This window comes from Pezoporus occidentalis, unplaced genomic scaffold (genome assembly GCF_034315485.1).
Source record: "Pezoporus occidentalis ecotype Australia unplaced genomic scaffold, CSIRO_AGI_Poc_V1 ctg4, whole genome shotgun sequence".
NCBI lineage: Eukaryota > Metazoa > Chordata > Aves > Psittaciformes > Psittacidae > Pezoporus > Pezoporus occidentalis.
The window spans coordinates 22,344,540-22,360,945 of NW_026915724.1; the positions used below are offsets into that span (position 1 = coordinate 22,344,540).

At 41.8% G+C, this 16,406-nt stretch overlaps 1 protein-coding gene and 1 long non-coding RNA gene across 2 annotated transcripts in view; one reads left to right on the top strand and one right to left on the bottom strand.

Moving 5' to 3' along the window:
- Positions 1-513: 513 nt before the first annotated feature.
- On the bottom strand, positions 514-11,578 carry LOC134171055 (uncharacterized). Its single transcript, XR_009967463.1, has 4 exons — positions 11,454-11,578; positions 1,846-2,015; positions 946-1,099; positions 514-634 (listed from the first exon to the last, which is right to left on the bottom strand). It is a non-coding gene; the product is annotated as an uncharacterized LOC134171055 (long non-coding RNA).
- VAPA (VAMP associated protein A) overlaps positions 10,868-16,406 on the top strand; it is a 29,731-nt gene continuing 24,192 nt past the window's right edge. Inside the window, exon 1 of the mRNA XM_062632999.1 lies at positions 10,868-11,022. Within this exon, the coding sequence (XP_062488983.1) occupies positions 10,947-11,022 (76 nt within the window). The 5' untranslated portion in view covers positions 10,868-10,946. The remainder of the gene's footprint in view (positions 11,023-16,406) is intronic.

The window sequence follows — 16,406 nt, forward strand, 5'->3', positions numbered from 1 at the left end:
TTGTACTCAGAGCTGGTCTGTGGAGAGTGAGATTTTTACTGATTGCGACTGACTGTAAATTGTTATCCTTCTCACACCAAGGTAAATGCCTCCAATTTATGTATCCATCCTCTCTGGACAGAGGCCGGAGAAGACGTATTCTTCTACACCATCCTTCTTTGAGACTACTTAATACTGGCAATTTTCAGTCAGGCCTTTGAGACCTTGAGGCCTGAGCTTGCCTTGGTGTACGTTGAATTACCTCCTCTGGTGGGCCTCCATGGCAACTCCATCGCTTCCATCAGGACTGGCCTCTGTATTGTCTCATACAGAGACTTCATGGGTGGCTTTGTGCGTTTCTAAGTTTTCCTGGGAGACAACTACAAATATTTCATTCCCCTGTGATGTCATCTGGTATGTGCTGATGACACAATGAAGGGAAGCATTGCATTTAATTAGCTACTCAACTCACACAAAGGAGACTGTAACAGTAAAACCTGTAAATGTGCAAGCCTGTTTGAGCTCATCTTGGGCAAACTCTGCAGTTCTAGTTTCTAGAAAAGTAGTCAGGTAATCGATAGACATTGCTATGGTCATCCCATCAGTGAATATCTTCTGCTTGCATGTAAGGATGAATTCATCCAGCATATTCAGGCTGAAACAATTGGAAGTTGGGTCAATCATAATGTGGTCAGAAGCCCTCCCATCCTGTCGAAGTCTTTTGTAATGAGCTGTTACTGAAGTTTGTTAAAATTGAGTCAGTGGCCCAAATGAGTCATTCGGAAACCTCTATCCAGTTCACTCTCTAAGAGACAAACATAAGATTTAAAACCTCACTTCACTTTTCAATAAAGGGGATAAAAATGTGAATAAATACCAGGTGTGATGTCACTGGAATACGTAAGCTTTCCCAAATGCATGACTGTATTTAAGGAAGATAATTCTCAGATTTAAAATGTGACTTACTAATAATGTAATGATGCAGTTCCTTGTATTGCCGTCCATCAAAGTTATCCAGATTAAGCCTCCCAAGATTTGCTGAAGATAACGTGCCAGACTTGGAAAATGAACTTAGAATGTGACAGTTGCCTAAAGAGTGATCTTTTTAGCGTATCCGTCCCTAAGATTGAACATCCAATAATTTAACTTAATTGAAAGTTTTGTTACTGATGTATAAGCCAAAATCCGGCTCAACTGTTTCTGTTGCAATTGTATTGCCTCTGAATAGCTAACTAGAGCAAACTGCAATGATGTATTTTTTGCCTTTGACATAAGTGAAACTGAATTCACCCGGGGACTATCTGCTGGATAAGAAAGAACAGTTTTTACTAAGCTACTTTGAAAAGCTGGCTTTTTTTCTGGTATAATACTGAAGTGGTATGAAATTCTTTCCCTTTCGTTGTGTCTCTGTGAGAATGTTCATCAGTGAAAGCAAAACACATTGAAATCTTTAGTGGTGAATACTCCCAAGAGTATGACAAATATTGGTAGAGATACTTTTGGAGTCATTCGTATTGATTCTGAACAAATATTGGTGCACAGGAGAAATTTCAGATGACTGGCAAAAAGTGAATGTGGCACACTGTAAAGAATAAACGTAATGGGTTCAGATAATCACAAGCATTACACAGACCTTGGACAAAATACTAATAAAGGCAAATATAGGAAACAAATAGGTAGTAGCTTATGTAATGTTAATCAATATTTTTTTTTATGGAAAATGGGTGTAGTCAAGCAACAAAGTGAGACTAAAATGCAGTTGCTTAAATATTGACTTAATACATATGGATTACTTTAAGTCATTTGGTGTAGCCCTGCATGACAGTCCTGTAAAAAAAGCCCCAGTACTATACAAAATCCATTTACCTGTATCAAGTGCTGTGTGAACCAATTAGCAGCTACATCAGCATGTGTCTACTCTCTTCCAATGGCTTATTTAACGGTTTTAAAGGCTTCCAGATCACTGATGTCTTTATCAGTGATTTGGAAAAAACATAAACTCCTTGCTGACAACTTTGCAAATGACAACAAAATTGCTGCAAGGAACAAAGAGAACAGAATGACCTAAGAGTATTTAACATGGTGCTTCAGATCTTAAACATTAAGCCAGGTTTTAAAACCAGGATGAGTCTCAATGTGGAAGGGATACTACCCACTAAATGCCCATGTTGGGACTCTCTGAAGCCTGTGGTGCTGGCCCAAAGAGGGAGGGTGGTGAATGAATAGAAACTACTCTGTGTTCTACTACATATTCCTATTTTCCTCATTTCTATTATTTGCCTTACTCAGGGAATGAAAACATGCAAGGATTGGCCAGGCATAGGAAAAAAAAATCACATTCCATGTTTGCAGTGACTGGCTCTTGTTTTCTGTTAAATTGCTGCTTATTTCTACTAAATTGCTTTTTCTCATACTAGGGACAAAGAAGGAGAAAAAACACCTGCCTCATTTCTTTATGCATAACATATCATAGCTGTTCTATTCTGTGTCATTCCATTCTCTTCTGTTCTATTCCATTCTATTTGATTCCACTCCATTCCCTGCACTCACAATGAGTTGTATAATGATGAGACCATTATTTACCTGAAATGCCAAGGGATTTTCAGCACCAAAAGCACCTTCAAAGACACAAATCAGAAAGGTTATAGGTGGAAAGAGTATTTTATTTATTTATAAATAAAGTTATTTTATCTTAGTTTAGTTAGTTTAGCTCATTTACGTATAGTTTAGGTTAGATTGTTTTCTTTTCCTCAATCTGTTTCAGAGCTGATGCTCACAAGAATGAACACGATGCACATACATAGCCAGCAGCAGGCTGACACATCCTTCAGTTTAGCTTGAAAAAACATCCTTTGCAGTCTAACAAAGGAAAGCTGGGACAGGAGCGGCGCTGAGGTGGTGCGAGAGCAGTGCAAGAACCCAGCCAGAATGGGCCTGACAAGGGGTGGTGCTCAATGCTACACAGGACAGCAGCAAGTCCCTGGGCCACCCTGGAAGTGCTGGACACTGCCTCCCCCCCAGGATGTGGGGCACAAGGGCCACCTGTGTGGAGCACAAGCAGCTGCCTTTGGGCCACAAGAGCCCAAAGGAGCCCCATCAAGGGGCTGTACTCGGCTGTGAAGGAGGCAAAAAACCCCAGACTCTTGCCGGTCTACCCTGGGGGCAAAAAAGCCCTTCCCCTCCCAGCTGCAGGACACGAGGGGTCACCTTCGTGGTGCATGAGCACCAGGCGATAACCCAGAGCACCAGGACCAGAGGAGCCCTGACAAGTGGTCATGCCCAGTGCTCAGAGGAAGTTGTTTACCATGCGGGCGGTGAGGCACTGGAATGGGTTGCCCACGGAAGTTGTGAATGTTTCATCCCTGGCGGTGTTCAAGGCCAGGTTGGAGTCTTGAGTGGCATGGTTTAGTGTGAGGTGTCCCTGCCCATGGCTGGGAGGGGTGGAACTAGGTGATCTTAAGGTCCTTTCCAACCATAACTATTCTATGATTTGAAGGTGAAAGGAGAGGAAGTTTGGTAGCCTATCTGTATGCTAGCCAGCAGGAAGACAGAGGCAGGAACAATGTGGATTAGGAGAAAGGAAGGCAAAATACTCCCAACCAAACAGCAAAATAAGACGTAAGTAGTTTGGGGGTGATGGAGTAGGAGCAGAATGGCCTCAATGCACTGAGAGTGTTTTCCACTGCAAAGCAGAATTGAAGCAAGGAATCCTGTGGAATAAAACCAGTGACTGCACAATTAAAGTCTCTATTAAAAACCCTGCTCAAAAAATATTTACAAGCCTTTAACTATTTAACTATTTATGAATTTAACAGTGAAACATTTATTTAAGTTTTTGTCTGCAACATGTAGGTAGGCACAGGACCAAAGTAGTGGGTGAATAGGTATGATTTCCTAAACTTCCCTGTTAGTGCTTGGTGCTCGGGGGAGGAAAATGATGAATATTCACAGTTGTAGGCAGAGAGCCATGCAAAGGGTTGCAGTGCCCATACTGTAGGTAGGACCTGCTGAAGGGCAGAAGGGTCTGGGTTACCCACAGGGAGGGGGAGCACCAGGGAATTGTGCACAACTTGAAAGATAACTGGCCAATGGGTGCACATCGGTTGGGAGTGGAATAATCCCATGTGGGGTAACCCATGTCAGAGCATCTTTTGCTACGTAGGGTTTTCTGCAGCTTCAAAAATGCTGTCAGGTTTTCCAGGTTTGCCTCTGCAAAGTGTTCATACCTGTTTTAAGATGACCCACCAAAATACCAGAACAAAGTCTGAAAGACAGGCTTCTTGTTTTTGTGCAGTGTATCAACTGCGTATCGCAATCTTACAGGTCCTCGTGGGTATCATTTCTACAATGAACTATAAATAATTCAGTATTTGGCAGTCAAAGATTCCATCAATAATATTATGCAGACTTTTTTCTTTTTTTCTTACCCAAATGCAGAGTAAATAAACATTTCATAACTGATCTCTCAGGTAGAATGTTTAAGCTTGTGTGCAGACACAGAACGTATCTGCAACAAGCAGACTGGAGTGGGGAGATGATTCTAGAAACCTCATGTCTCTACTCCTAGAGATAATGAAATAAGAGCAAAGATCTTTCATGAATTGGCCCCACATTAGTAACCTTAGCTTCCTGTGTCTGTTAGAGGAGGTTTTGAGCTCTTGCCTGTTTCCTACCACAAGACAAGGGTAACAAAGAATTTCCAGGAGATGCAAACAACTCACAAAAGCAGAGCGGCTGTGGATGCCCACAGGAGGTGTTATTCTGCAAATCTGCAAAATCTTAACTTTATGCATATTGGTATTCCTCTGGATTGCATAAACGTGGAATTGCAGAGGCAGAGCTTCAGCTGGAGTAAGTGCTTGTGATCTAATTGATCTTTCAGAGTGGAAGAAAAGCTTTATGTTATTTGGTAATACACTATGGGGGAATGGATATTTCATCAGTCACTATGCAACCAACTGAATGCACTGCCAGTTTGAATTTCTCCATGTCTCCCCTTCTTCTGCTTTGCCCATTTTCAGACTCTCGGCTAATTTGGTCTTTCAGCAGAGACAAACATTTCTTTCTCACGTCCGCGATACCTATTTATTTTTAAAGTGTTGTTAACATAGTTTTCACTGTCTCTTTCTGTCTTGCCCTGTTTAATTGATGTAAAAAATAGCTGTCTGAAATGTTCTTCCTTGAGAAAAGTTGCTAATTTTCCCTCCGAGATCTTTTCCTTGTGTTTGTATTCAGTCAATTCTACTCAAGAAAAATCTAGCACTGCTTCTTCAGTGTATGTTTACTTTCTCCTGGAGCCATTGCAAACTAATGTACCCTGGGAAAAGGAGTTGGATTCTTCTCATTTGCAAATACCATTAACAGAATTGTGGACCAAATTCCATGCACAGCTCCAAATTACACACTCAATTAGGGCCTGATCCAATGCTTATTCAAGTAACTGGAAAAATTCCCCGATTTTAATGGACTCTAGCTCAGACCTTGGGGAATGGACATTTCCAATGCGGATGGTAAGTTTGAGCGTGGTGGAATTTACACAGTGATAGACTCATAGGGTTGGAAAGGACTTCAGAGGTCACATCTCAAGGCAGGATCAGCTAAATTTATATGCCCCAACAGATGTCTAACCTGTTCTTAAAGGTCAGTGACTGGGACTCCCTGGATTGTACTTTCAGGCCATCTCTTTTGTTAATTATCCTTACTCTTAAAAAGTTCTTCATATCTGCTCTAAATCAGTTCTTGCTTTGATCTACACCCATCACTTCCTGTCCTATTCCAAGTAAATGAGAGCAGACTATTTTCTTTCTCTTTGCAATAGCTTTTAATGTATTTGAAGACTGAACACGTGAGTCAATCTTGTCTTCCTTAGGCTAAACAACCTTGGTTTTTCAATCTGTTCTCATATTTCAGTCTGTTTTCTGGATCTTACTCATTACAGGTCCTCTCTTTTGGACTCCCTTCAATTACTGGACATCTTTCCTGAAGGATAGTGCCCAAAACTGGATGCAGCATTTCAGTGTGGGTCTTCTCATTGCTTAGTAGAGGGAAAGCACTTCATGTGTCATGCACAGTCTCAGTACAATGCTTGTCTTTCACACATCGACATTACATTATTTGCTCCTATTTACCTTGTGACCCCTTAGAAATGAATCTAGGCATAATTTAACAATACAATTGGAGGGCTTCCTGGGACTGCTCAGGAGATGCTGAGGGCAAAATTAGTATTTCAGAGCTGCCATGTGTATTAACAAAACAAATGAAAGGGGAGATTTGAATACCTGTTGCCAGAGAAGTTCTCCAAACTGAGATTGAGAAAGACCATGATGTTGCTTGCCAGAATATCAGACTGGGAAAGAGATGCAATGACCACAGGGCACCATCATATTGGTTCTGCAGAATTACTTCTCAGGCTAAGACTGTTACTTAATTCTGGAGGTAAGCTTCAACTACGTACTTATGTTTGTACACTTGCTCATGCATATTTGATTTTGGGCTACTTTTTAGGAGTGCATGCATTTTTACAAATGCAACATCAGGAAACAATAACCAATATACACACATTTCATATTTTGTATATTGAACTGCCTCATTACATCCCTCACAAATGTATATGAACTGTAAAAATCAATTCTTGAAAACAGTATTCAAAAATCCATTTCCTTAATAATTTTGCCCTTTATCAAAGGATAAATGGCTTAGCACATATGAAATTGGCCAAGGAATCATTCAGTTCTTAAAATGCTCCTTTAAAAAAAAAGCTGACATTTTTGATCTCATTAGATGTCAAAAAGATGAAAATTTTTTCTTGTTCCTACAAAAGTTAATGGTCTAGGGCATTTCTGTGTTCAGAACAAAACTGGGTCCAAAACAGGAAAAGCACATCAAATTTTATGCTATAGCTATCTATGACAATCCATTATGTGTTATTGGCTTCTTTCTACTTGAATATTCAACATGCATTGTATGTTTTTATAATAATGTCAGTGGGCAAAGAAATATAGCGTAGCTGAAGAAACCTGAAGATTTTCAACTCAGATCTACTTTTCCAATCTGTGGCAACATTTGAATAATGCCATAAATATTCAATAATAGTGCGGACTGCAATTTTACCTTTGATTTACAATATAACAAGTGGGCCTGAAATGATATATATAACTCATTAGCAGTCAAGTAAATGATGACTAGAGCCTGCTGTATGAACAATTCTGTATTTCAGAATAAGCACCAAAAAGGCAGGCATTTCTTTAAAGAGAAATTAAAACATACTCTTACCTTTATAACTTTGCATTTTACAATATTCACCGACTTAGCAGTGCAGAATGCATGAGATACTTCACTGCATGAGATCTAGAATTTTTGCATTAACATGACAAGTAATGCAGCACTTGGTTGCTTTTTCTGACAGTCTTAATAATAGCAAGAAATTGCAAAGAAGGTCATGATATTGTTTCACTGCAAAACACTTTTAAGTTCAGAATTGGTGGGACTGAATAAACTACCTGCAAAATATACTGTGGAAAACACTATTATGAAACTGAATCTATTCTGTTACTTATCAGATATAGAGGGAAGTTATTTAATATATAATAGCAAACAGTTTTGAAAAACATCAAACCACCTCCAACTGAGATACTGTAACATGATATTGAATTCACAATGTGAAAAACATGAAGATCTACAAACACACTAGACAAAAGTTGACCTCAGATAAAGTAAATATTATCCTTTTGCAAGTAGTGATGAATACACTAAAGACACTTCTGGAATGACATCATGGTCTCACCAAAATCAGTCAGATGAGTTCTACTGACTGCAACAGATCCAAGATTTCATTCCTGAACTGTGCTATGAGGTGTTAAAATAAAATGAATCAGATGTTGGAGAAGTCTGCCAGATACCGCTGATCAACAGCACAGGTGTTGTTTAATATAAAAAATGCCATCAATCTGGATTAAATAAAAGTATTAGATCAGAAATGATACTAAACACAACAAAACAGATGAATGCATTATTAAGGTTCTCTGTGTGTTCAAACAACAACAAAGCCTACATTAAAAAACCCCACGTTCGTACATAATTACCATTAAGCCACCCACTCAGTGTTTTATGTTTTTTGCCATTATTATAATACAAAATGAGCAGATTGAAGCTGCACTGGCAAGAACTGAGCTAGGCTGTGGAGAGAGGCTGTGAAATCTGTCCTTGGAAGTTTTCATAACCCCACAGGCCAAAGCCCTGAGTGATGTGGCCTGAATTCAGCTTCGGCCCTGCTTTGAGTTGGAAATTGAACTATGGCTCTCCTGGGGTGCCCTCCAGCCTCTGTGATGCTGTGATACTCTGTGAGCTGCAGCTTGAGGCTGTGCCCTACCCTTCATTTACTGCCTCTCCATATGCTGGTGATAAGGATTAACCTGGTCCTTCCCCAGCCAGTGCACATCCCCTTATGTCAGTTATGTCTACTGCACAATTGTGTCAAACAAGACCTGTAAGACCTGTTGTCACATTAAGGAGAGATCTTAATTTCTGGTTCCCCTCAGATTTTCTTATACAAGATGATACAAGAATTAGAAATCAAAGGTATTTCTGTCTTCTAAATCTGCATAGAGGAAGCTTCTCTTTAAACTTTAGTACTCTTTACTGTTACTTTTTAACCCTATTAAAAGAAAAAAAAACTTTTTGTGGCATTTAGTATTTTGCACCACTTCCTCATGTCTTGATTATTTGCAAGCCAAGACGCAGTTCTTCTGGTACATAATCACCAGGTAATTCTGGAGCTGAATTACCATATGTGAGAAGTGTACACCACAGCTTGATCTTCAGCAGATTCATGAAGAGAGATGGAGAATGGAGGTAACAGAGTAAGGGTCCATGTTAACAGAAGAAAAAAATATACACTAGGGCAGGAGAAACCCCTCTATCTTCTAGATTATCTTCCACATCTGAAGGGCAAGAATGCATAAAGAGTGGAACATAGGTTTTGCTAATGAAGCCCAGCAGACCACTAGACAATAACTTAAAATATTGCACTGTAAATAAAGGATGTAATTTGAGATGCTGTTTTATGCACTTCATAAAATAAGTCTGTAGAGGCAAACTGCAGCCAGAGTAGTTGCAGACCTCTAGTGACATTTGTATATATACACCATAAAACTCCACCTACTGAAGCCAATTTCAATCAAGTAAAACTGCTCTGAAGTACTTTTCTACAGCACTTCTTACTTATTTCTTCAGTCAGCACTGGTATTAAAAGTCACATGGTCATTTGCTGTTGGCAAGAGAAGCACGGAGAAAAGTGCTGAAGTAGGCAGGTGTGATGGTGGCAGACCTGGAAAAGCAGGCAGCTGAAAGAGAGAGTGAAGGCACTGCTGGAGCCAAGGCAGAGCCTGAATACAAATTACCCAGAGGGTCTCCCCTGCCTAATGGCTTCAAAACCCTTCCTTCATGGTGGGGGTTGAGACAGAGGCATTCACCAAAGTATGTGATCCACACATAATGAGCCGATTTTGAAAGTAAAGCACTTCAGTAATGTCAATGTATTTATTATCAGGTGGTATTTTTCAAATGGGTTATTGTATACCCATATATACATTTTCTTGGCATACCTACACCAGATTGCAAGAGAGAAAAAATAAGTGTGTTAATCCTTCTGACTTCATTTCCATCATCTGTACTCCAACCTTGGATGAGTACAAACTTATATATGTTAGTCAGAGTCTTCAGAGTAGATTTAGGACATAGGAGTCATCAAGGTTCAGATGGTTTGGCTGTCTGACTGTTTCTTCTTGTTTGTTACTGCTGTATTTGAATATCCTAAGATGCACCATCTGCTTGAAAGGATGGCTTTAATGAAAAGGCCTATGGTGAAAACATGAGTCTGAGAAAATGGGCAAGTGAGAAAGCCAGCAAATACCCCATCTTTCTGCCTATTAACAAATAATGACTCTAACTTCTCATTCAAGTTTTGCAAGAGCTCAATCTCTCTCAGCATCGACTCTCTCAACATTCCTAACCCTTCACCAAACAAAAACTCTCCCGTTTGAGTTTTGGCCATTTTCTAGGCCTGTCTGAGAGACAGGCCCATCCACCTCAGTGCCTGGGTGCTGCCTGGCAGGGCAATAGAGGTGCCTTTAGGCAAGGCCACAGCCATCCAGGTGCAGCCGAGAGCTGACTCAACACCTCAAGCCTGAACCTAAGGCAGAGCAACCACTGGCCATGGTGAGTTTAAGACTATTTGCCCAATCTGTCCCTTTCCCAAGTGTCCCTCAGGGACCCATCACCTGAGCTCGCCCTCCCTCCTGCCGCTTCGAGGGAAGAACACCCCGCCACCCCCATGAGGCCCGACGGAAGAGCGTCCGCCTTGGCTCCGCACAACGACTACAGCTCCCAGCAGGCCCCGCGTCCTGCCGCGCAGCACGCCAGGAGCGGTAGTTCCCCCAGCAGCGCTGTAGGCCCTCAGCGCGCAGGGCTGGTGGCGCGTTTCCCCTTTCGGCTGTTCTCAGCGCAGGCGTGCTGCTCCCGCCGCCCCTGCGCGGACTCTGTGCATGCGAGAAGTGGGCAGGGTGCCGCTTCTCCCCAGCGGCTCGCTCTGACCCTCACGCCGGAGGGTCTCGTTCCGACCGCCGGCGCGGGAACGGAACGGAACGGAACGGAAGGGGGTGGGGGTGAGAACAGAGGGAGCCGCTGGGCGCATGCGCACAAGGGTGCCCCGCCGCCCTCGTGCCCGCGGAGGGGTGGTGTTGCCGGCCGGCCGTTGAGCCAGTCACGCGGGTAGGGCGGCGAGCGGGGCTCCCGGCGGCAGGAGCGCGCACAGCGGCAGCACCCGCCCTCAGCCCGCCGGGATACTGCCCGCCGCCAGGGAGCGGTGCCGCCGCCGGCCGGCCTCCCCCTCCCGCCCCTCCTTCTCATCTTCCTCCTCCTCCCCTTCATCCCTCCCCCCACTCCTCCTCCCGCCGGAGCGAGCGAGCGAGATGGCGGCCGCCGGGTCGCTGGCGAAGCACGAGCAGATCCTGGTGCTCGATCCGCCCACCGACCTCAAATTCAAAGGTGAGGGGGAGCTCGGCGCGGGGAGGGGGCAGCGGGACGGCCCGGCCCAACCCAGCCCGGCGGGGTGTCCCCTTTCGCCTCGGCGCTGGGCCGCCTCCAGGCGCCGCGTTCCCTCCCCGGGGCAGCGATGCCGGGCCCTGCCTGCTCGGGTCCGTCGTGGGGGCTGGGGGGGAAGGGGGCGCCGCCGAGCCGGTGAACGGGCTCGGCCGTCGCCATCTTGCAATCCCGTGGGGACTCGAGAGCGTGTGTGCGGCCCCGGCGGGTGCCCGCCCGCTTTGCCGGGCGCGGCGCTCGGGGTCCGGCCGCCCCCTTCCGGCCCCAGGCGCTGCGCCAGTCCGCCCCCTGACTCGGTGTGTTCCCCCGCGTGCTGGGCAGCGCTCCGCTCGGGGGGCCTGGCCGTGGAGTAGCGGGGTCCGGGGAGGGCTAATTACTCTCATGTCATTTCTGTGTCCGCGGGGGTCTGCGTGGCCGCCGGCCTCTCTCCGTGAGGTGTCCCTGCGGCTGTAGTGGATCGGAGAGGCCCCTAGGCGGGCGGCTGAAGGATTGCCGCCGTGCCGGGGAGCGGGGTGTGTGTGGGTGAAACACGATTCACGGGACGACCCGCGCGCCTGGTGTTTCCCCCTCCGCGCCCTGCGGGCCGGCTGCTGGCGCTGGTCAGAGCCCGGCCCTGCCCTGCCCTGCCAGTGTCCCCGACGGTGCTGCTGCGGTTTTGCACCATCACTGTGGGGTGTGCGAGTAGCCGATGTGCAGGCGCTCGCACCCTCTCCCGCTGCAGCGTGGCCCGCTGGCCTAGTAAATGGCTCCCCGCCCTTTTCCCCAAGTTGTCATGTTTCAGACAGGTTCTCGGTACTTAAACAGCCAGCTCACTCCTTTCTTTGGAATGAGGGAAAGGAATGTGTGCGTTTCGGAAGTTTCTTTGTGTTTAGTATGGCGTGGTGAGCGCAGAACTGTGACTGGCATAGCATGTTTCTGTAAACATAGGTCCCAGTTAGTGCGGTTATCATGTGGGGCTTTTTCTCTGCTAATAAAACAGTTCTGAAAAGGAAGGTTCTTCCAAAGATGAGTGATTCTGGAAAGGTAAGGACATAAAAAAAAGCATTCTAGAATAAGTAGCTTTCAATACTATGCTGTGATTATATTTTATACCCTTAGGGGCATTAATAAAAATCTCATAACGTTTCAGATTTAGAATCTGCAGTATTAGATTATTTTTTTAAGGTGTTAATGTTATCTGAATTTACCAGCATATGTACTTGCACCTAATCTGATAAATGTTCCTATTTTATTCTGTTTCATTTTTATTAGATTTATCTTTCATTGTTTTAGAGGGACAGAGTGGAATTTATGATGGTGTAAAAAAAATCTTTAGATGGACAACTAGAACAAATTAATGTTTATGTTAGAGAAGAACACTGTTCTCCCAAAATGCATTTGTCTTGTCTGATTCTTAGACAGTCTTTTAACAAACTGTACTTGCTTCATTAATCTATCAAATCAGATAAAGCCTGAAATCTGTCTGTTCACACATACAAATTTCTTGATAGCTTCAGTTTTAAAATTTTTAAATTGCACATTCATAGAGGAATTTATCTTTTCCACTTCTGTTTTGTGTTTTAAAATGCTGCCAGGTCTGGCTGCACTCTGATTGCAATACACTGTGTTCTTAATGCAAGGGCAGGTTGGAGGAAAATGGAAATTTTAAATAACAGCTACTATGTCTAATTCAAAGCTTTCAAATGTTGAACTGTCTTAAACTGGAAGCCATACTTACGTGATGTGAAACAAAGTGATGATACAGGGAATATAGAATAAATGCTAGATTAGAAATTCAGTATGAAGCCGTTGTCAGCCAGTGATCTTTATTGTGCTGAGTGTTTATGTACTTAAATAATGAAATGTGTATTCTTTAGCCATAAATTTTGGTTTCGGGCTAATGCATGTATTAGCAAAATTGCTATAGATCAGACTGAGCAAAAATCTGAAACATAATGAGGCTGCAGTCTTTAATATTCCATAGAAAGCATTCTCCATTACTATATTATTACAGTAATATACTATAGAAAGAGCTATGTATTGGGAGAGCACAGAGTGCACTCTCAATAAATATTTTTTAACTGCTTATTATTCTGAGGTATTTAAGGAGGTTTGTGGGCCACAGGCTAATTCAGTTCTAAAATACTGCATTGAAGAATACAGTATTGGCAGGGGGGATTCTGAGTGTTATCTTTTAGAAAGTAATTGGTTAGCAAGAGAATGTATTACTCAGAATAAGTGTAACCTAGTGTGGGAAAAAGTGTTTTTTTTTTTCAGTGCAGCTGATTGTTCAGAGTTTTTTTTTAATTGGGACAGTGTCATACTGCTGATATGCATATAACAGAGATCCAGTTTTGAGTCTAATTATCTAAATTGGACAAATAGTTTTGTTGGTTTTCTTGCCTCAGGATTTGCTGACCTTGAGGATAAAAGTGACAGTAAAATGTATTGGTATGACCCCATGTAAAGAATTATTTAAGTTAAAAAGTATATAGGACTTACCTTAAGGAGTCATTAACAGGGCTTTAAATTCATCATTGCCTGGTGTAACTTTTTCATTTATTATTTTTTTTAATCTACTTCATTTGATTATCAAAAGCAAGGTCTATAATACGTTTATTCTGAATTTTATTCAGTTTCAGGGCGAAGTCTAAAGAACATGTCCCATGGTGGCTAACACATTATGCATTTCCCTTGGTGACCAAAAGATTAGAATCCTGTTTATATAGTACTTTGTATTCCTTGAAACTTTGGTCATTAATGATATTTTGGGTCATGGTTAATTCCCTCTGCTTTCATGATAACTAGATTTCTTTGGATTCTGGAACTATCAGGAATGCCTAAGGAAAATGACAAAACAAATAAGTACTTTTCAGAGTATTGTGTAAATACGAGGGGGAAAATCATACTTAAAAGTGACGCAACTGAGAGGCAGTTGAGAAGCTGTGTAATACTGTAACACTGAAACAGACACTCAGTATGGAGCATTGAGAATTTGCCTCATGGTACTTGCATCCAGGTCTTCAGCCATATTACTCCTGTTTAGATTAGCTGTCTTCTGTATTTTAGTCTAATCTATTTTGTTGAGCTTCAAGAATCTGAAGTTTGGGTTTGTTTAGGACTGGATAGGAAGAATGGAAACATGAGACGCTTCAACTAACATCTGCTTCTTACTGGGGTCTTTTTCGTATGACTCATGCATGTCATCATTGGCTGTAGCTCTAGTTTAGTGAAGATTATGGTAATCTGGAATTGGTGGCTTGGGAGTAAACGTGTTTTTTTTTATTTTTTTATGCAGTTTGTAGTTTAATAGCAACACTTGAAGTTTTCAGTTCAGAGATTTCTAGCGTTTGTATGGAAACTCAGTCTCCCTTAAGAAGCCAGTTTTGCAATTCTAAGTAACAGCAGCAGTTTAAGTTGGTCTTGGATGATGGTCCTTTTTAAAAAAAAAACCTTCACCAAATCTTTCAATCAAACATGGTTCTGCAACACCTAATTGAAAATCTACTCTAGTTGATTTGATGAGCCTTGGAGGATTAGTAGACAGTGTTCAGAATTTGAATTTCATGTGATTCGCAGGTGTCTGACTAGCAATATAAAAATGTATGAATATCCTAAATTGATATCCGTTATTGAAGTTCTTACTTACAAGTTTGTGAAATCCAGTTCTGTTACCTTTGTAAACATCACAAAATAATGAGACACACTTTTTTTTTTTGGTGTTATTACCTCAAGGCTTGAAATAAGTCAGCAAGCAAGCAGACCACTTTTGAGCATGTCTGTGTGCAATAAATTTTCCCTTTGATGATTTGAGTTACTGGGAGAGATCAGTATAACAGATGATGTTCAATTTCTGATTATTAATCTGATTCATAATATAGGATTTTTAGTGTAAAACCAGCTATCAGATGGTATATGTTCAAATGACTCTTTCCAGGTGAGGTAGAGAGCACTTCACTTAAGTATGGCTCATTCTGAAATCCAGTTTTTGATGACCTATTAAATAATACAAAAATATTGCTATAGATTTTGTAATCACTACATTGCTGTTGGTAACATTGAAAGCCACAGGCTATGTATTGCTGCAAGTCGAGAAGGTGGAATTTAAAGGTAAAAATAGCTCAGTGTTAAATGCATCCCCTGCCCTCAAGGTCTGTTGCCAGAGTTGGCAAATAATATCTTTTAGTGTAGGAAGGATTTGAAGTTTGATGCCTTATTTGTAAGTTTTGCTTATTTCAAATTTTATGCCTGTTTTCACTTTATTCAAAGTACCAGCAAATTTTTGATGTCCCACATTTCTATGGTTAAAAAAAAATAAAAAGGCAATTGGGATGTCAGTTTTCTGGTATCTTCGTTCAAGAACATTTTTGAAACTAAACAATGGGATGCAGAGGAGAAAACTGGTTGTGATTACTAACACAGTTGTGGCTTCTTGATACTTAGAAGTAATTCCATTGAAGTTAATGTTTTTGCTGGCTGAATATTGTGTAATGACAAAGATTGACAATCCCATACAGTGACTCAGTATTCAACAAGTAGTCATTGACTTTTTTTGATCCAAGAGGAATTTCTGGAATTGTTTATTCTTGCTGAATATATCTGTACTTCTGTCCGCTGTTTTCTTGCTCAAATGTAATATTACTATTTTTTATGATAGTTGTTAATGAAAATTAGTACAATTATTACTGGGAATGTGTTGAGGAAATGAAAGGAAGAGGATGTTTTTTACCATGTGTTGTTTATGAGGTGGTATGTTAATACGTATGTCTCTACCATGGTGTTAGACAGCATTTAAAACTGACAAATAAATGGCAGTTCCGTTTGTTTGTGAAGTCAGGCATGTTCTAGGTGTTAAATTGTATTTCTGGAGAGCTGATTTGCCGTTTGTTTTAAGATTCAGTAATGGAAGGTCTTCCTGTGATGACAGGTATACAGCAGTGGAGATTTGGAAGTTTTTCCCTTTACCTGCAACTTGCAGGACTCTGTTCTACTAATATTGCATCTTCAGTAAACAGAGAAAACCTCGCTGTCTTGTACTCATAGTGTAGTCATTTATTATAAAAGTTTCACTTTTACATTGTAAGTAGCATAGTGCCTACTTGTTGTGCTGGTTGATAGTATAAGCAAGAGTTCTAGATCACTGTAATACATCAGTGTTAATATTGTAAAAAACCCTGTACTATACATGAACATTGTGCCATTGTTCAAGGCCAAGTTAAAAAGTAGAAACTTACCACAGGTGCTGTTTTATGCTTTAGCTAATAGGTCTGAACATTTAGTGTACTAACTGGCCTTTGTGGCGTTATAAATTGTTCCTGTTTTGGCTTCACTGTGGTTTGTGAGTGTGTTTT